This window comes from Aptenodytes forsteri, unplaced genomic scaffold (genome assembly GCF_000699145.1).
Source record: "Aptenodytes forsteri isolate BGI_AS27 unplaced genomic scaffold, ASM69914v1 Scaffold700, whole genome shotgun sequence".
NCBI classification, from domain to species: domain Eukaryota; kingdom Metazoa; phylum Chordata; class Aves; order Sphenisciformes; family Spheniscidae; genus Aptenodytes; species Aptenodytes forsteri.
The window spans coordinates 3,146-7,299 of record NW_008794227.1 but is presented as its reverse complement, the minus strand read 5'-3'; the positions used below and the strand labels follow the sequence as shown (position 1 = coordinate 7,299).

The 4,154-nt window shown below is 66.6% G+C and overlaps 1 protein-coding gene across 1 annotated transcript in view; it reads right to left on the bottom strand.

Annotated features, from left to right (window-relative positions):
* LOC103904310 (spectrin beta chain, non-erythrocytic 4) overlaps positions 1–4,154 on the bottom strand; it is a gene marked incomplete at its 5' end in the record, with an annotated part of 16,896 nt that overhangs the window by 9,721 nt on the left and 3,021 nt on the right. Inside the window, 9 exon segments of the mRNA XM_009285742.1 lie at positions 2–142; positions 267–1,023; positions 1,749–1,886; positions 1,980–2,850; positions 2,975–3,125; positions 3,210–3,454; positions 3,457–3,508; positions 3,729–3,887; positions 3,977–4,120. Coding sequence (XP_009284017.1) covers positions 2–142; positions 267–1,023; positions 1,749–1,886; positions 1,980–2,850; positions 2,975–3,125; positions 3,210–3,454; positions 3,457–3,508; positions 3,729–3,887; positions 3,977–4,120 — 2,658 coding nt within the window.

Genomic DNA, 4,154 nt, shown 5'->3' with positions numbered 1-4,154 from the left:
GGAGGCTCTCGCCGGCCTGTAGGGCCAGCTGGATCTTCTGCAGGTTGAGGTCCATGGTGGTGGTGAAGTCCTTGTGCTTCTTGATGGCGTTGTTCACCCCTTCCACCGTGTCGGGGAGCTCGGCGTGGACCAGGGTGGACTCCTGGAGAAGGGATGGAGGAGATGCTGGCGTCGGGGCTCTCCGTCCCCGGTCGCCTCTTCTCCTTGCTCCATCCTCCCCAAGTCAACCAGAAGGTCAAGCGAGACCTTCTCCCGCCCGTCTCTACCTGGTTGTAGAGGCTGGTCTCGCATTGTTGGACATCCCGGAGGAAGAGGTGGAAGACGTGAGATTGCACCAGCACCTCTCGCCGCGTCTCCCAGCTCTGCAGCAGCTTGCCCCAGCCCGCGTCCAGCTTCTGCAACCACTGCTGCAACGAGAGGTAGGGGACCTCCGTCTCCTCCAAGGCCAGCAGGTCGCTGGCCGCCTGGATCTTGGCGTAGTCCTCCTCGTAGCCGTTGATCTCCTCCTTGAGGGCCGCGTGTTGGTTCAACAACCTCTCCGCTTCGGCCAAGCTATCGGGCACCTCCTCGGAGGCGACGGCCGCTTGAGTCTTCACCAACCAACCGAGGAAGTTGTCCAAGTCTTGGATGAACTGCTGCAAGCGACCGGCGACGGTCAAGGAGTCCTCGCAACCTTGCAGCGCCCGCTTCAGGGCCTCCCACTCCTCGCTGATCTGCTCGAAGGGCAGCAGGATCTCCAGGGCTCTGCCGGGGTGGGAGGCAGCCAAGGCTTCCCCTTCCCGCTGAAGCTCCACCAACCGAGGTTCCAAGACCACCAGAGCCGCCTCCATGGTGGAGAGGCGGCGTTGCAAGGCCAAGACGCCGCCCAGGTCGCCGCCACCGGACTGCGTGGCTTCGATGGCTTTTCTCTTCTCCCGCACCTGCGCCTTCATCTCGCCACACTCCAGCAGGTAGTTCTGGATCTTCAGGACGGAGCTGAGCTGGCCCTTCTTGCGCTCCACCAGCTCCACCACCCGGTTCCACCTGGGGATGGGGACGGAGGTGGGCCGAGCCCGGGACGGAGCCCCGCGCCGGCACCGCCACCGGGATGGGGCCCAGCTTGGACATCGCCAATCCTTGGGGACGGGTTTGGCCCATCGCATTGGAGAGCCGGACCCCACGGGGACGTCCCACCAGGCTGGGAGAACCACAGGGTTGGAGTCTGCAAGCAGCCCCACGGACGGGTCCCAGGAGCCCCCCAAGCAGGATGGGGTCTAGCCTGGGCATTGTGGACCCCCAGGACGGGTCTGGCTCATTGCGCCAGAGAGCTGGACCCCACAGGGACGTCCCACCAGGCTGGCCGCGCAGCGGGGTTGGGGGCTGCAAGCGGCCCCACAAGACGGGTCCCCCCACCAAAGAGCCCCCAAGCGGGACGAGGTCCGGCTTGGGCGTCACCGACGCTTGGGGCGGGCTTGTCCCATTGCGCCAAGGAGCTGGACCCCACGGGGACGTCCCACCAGGCCGGCAGCATCAGAGGCCCAGCCCATTGCACCAAGGAGCCCCACGGGGACGTCCCACCCGTCTGGGGACTCCATAGGGCTAGAGCCTCCAGCCCGGGGAGAACCAGGGGGTTGGAGTCTACAACCAGCCCCACGGGCGGTTCCCCCCGCCCAGGAGCCCCCGGGCGGGATGAGGTCCACCTTGGGCATCGCTGACCCCCAGGATGGGCTGGGCCCCACAGCTCGGCCCCCCCCTCCCCGCGCCGATACCTGCTGTTGAGGTGGTCCTGGCAGGAGCGGACCTCCTCCGAGCTGGGGTGGCCCCCGTCCACCAACTGCTGCACCACCTGGTTGACGTCCAAGATCCGTCCCATGACGCTGTTCATCTCCTGGTCCAGGCTCTCAAACCTGGGGAGGAGATGGGAACGGGGGCGGGTCCACGGTGGGGCAAAGGGACCCAGGCCGGCCGGCCCCCTTCCCAATCCGCCCCCCACCACGCACCTATGCTGGACCACCTCAACCTCATCCAGCTCCTCCGGCACCTCCATCCTCTCCAACCACTGCTCCTTCTCGTCCACCCAGACCTCGCAGGCGTGCACCTCGCTGAACATACGGTAGACGGCCAAGGCGTCCTGCAACCACTGCTGCCGCAGCACGGCCACCTCGGCCACCTCCCCGTAGAGCTGCTCCACCTCCACCACCCGGATCTGCACGTCAACCCCTTGACGATGCTCGGGCGCCAGAAGAGCCAACTGCTTCCGGAGGGCCAACACGGCCGCCCGGTGCTTCTCCACCTCTTCCACCACCGCCCGGTGCTTCCGCAGGAGAGCTTGGGTGGAATAGTCATCGTGGCCAAAGTCGTCGCTGGAGACGATGCGGTAGGTGTCCTGCAACCAGGCCACCAAGTCGTCCGTCTCGGCGCTGAACTGGAAGAAGTTGAGGGCCTCCTGCAAGCGCTGCTGGTGCAACCCCGTCACCTCCTCCAGCTTCTTCCAGCGGAGGCGAACCTCCCGCATCTTCTCCTGGATCCCGCCGGGGCTGAAGCGTTTCTTGGCCAAGATCTGCTCGCCCCTCTTCATGGCCTGGTGCAACAGCGCCCGTCGGCTGCCCAGCTCGCCCAACATGCTCTTGTGCTTGTTGGTCAACGTCAAGACGCTGCTCAGGTCCCGGCCGCAGGTCTTGGCGGCCAGGATCTGCTCCTTCTCGCGGATCCACGCCTCGGCCTCCTCCATCTCCTGGAAGAAGGCCCAGAGTTGGCGGGAGTCCTCCAGCTCCTTGCGTCTCTTGCCCGCCAGCTCCCCCAGCTCCTCCAGGCACGTCTGGACGTGGTTGACCCGGTTGCAGATGATCTGGGGGTCGCAGGGTTGGTAGCCTGGAGCAAGAGAACCGGACCTTAGCGGAGACGGTCTACGGCACCCCGAAGACCTTGGTTGACCCCTCCCGAGGCCAAGCATCTCCCGGGGCCTCGTGGCGCCCGTCCCGGTGCCCCACGTTACCCTCCAGCTCCGAGAACTTGAGCGCAGCGGCGTTGAGCGCCTGCACCCGCTCGGTCTGGGCGGAGATGTCGGCCTCCAGCAGCCCGTGCTTCTGCAGCAGGTCCTCAACCTCCAGAAGATGCTTCCCCAAATCCTTGGAGACCAGCAGCACCTGGGGAAGGAGGCCGCGGGGTCCCGAGCTGCCCACCGCGTCCTCCATGGGGATGCCCGGTACTCGCCGTGCCCCCGGCTCTACCTGCATCTCCTCCATCCAGTCAATCATGTAGACCATCTCCTGGAAGATCTTCTGGAGGGCCAGGTTCTGCTCGAGGCGGGCGCGGCGGGCGCGGACCAGCTCAGTCAACAGCCCCCACTGCCGGAGGATGTTGTCCTTCTGGGCGCTGATGCGCTTGGTGTCGTAGTAGCCCTCGGACTCCATCTCCAGGGCCAGCTCCACCACCACCTGGATGCGCTCTTGGTAGGAGGAGATGTCTCTTTGCCCTCATCCTTCTCCATGCCGCCCTCCACTGCCGGCAGGTCATAGCCGAAGTTGTCCTGGGGTGGGAGGAGACGCCATCGGGCAGGGTGGACCCCCTCCCCGGTCAACGAGGGAGCCCAAGGAGGCAAGCCGGGAGAACCCCGCCACCCAAGCGTTGGGGTCCTCACCCCCCACCCCAGCCGGGGAGAGGACCCAGGCGTCCCGCCTCACCCCCGCGCCCCCCCGCCCGAGCGGGGGGGGGGGGGGTCCCCGCCAAACCCCCCCACCCCACCCCACCTGCGAGACCAGGCGTTGGTTCTCGTTCAGCCACGTCTCCCTCATGACGGCCTTGTGGTCGAAACGTTGGGCCAGCAGCTCCAGCTTCTCCTGCCGGATCAGCTCGTTGCGCAGCGACACCTCCCGCTCGTGCTCTGCCTTCTCCAGGCGGGTCCAAGCCTGAGGGGTGGGACACCGGGCTCGTCGAAGGGGGGGCCCCACCCCCGGGGTCCCCCGGGATGGAGAGGTCACCTCCATCCCACCGGCACCTTATTGATGTCGGAGATGCTCTTGCCCTCGCTGGGGACGTAGAGCTTGCGGTTGTTGGCCCGCAGCTTGCTCTGGATGGTGAAGAGCAGGACCTCCAGGTTCCCCTTCTCCTGGAACCTGCGGGGTGGCAGCGCCGGGTCAGGATACGGCCACGGTCCCCGTCGTCGTCCCCCCGCC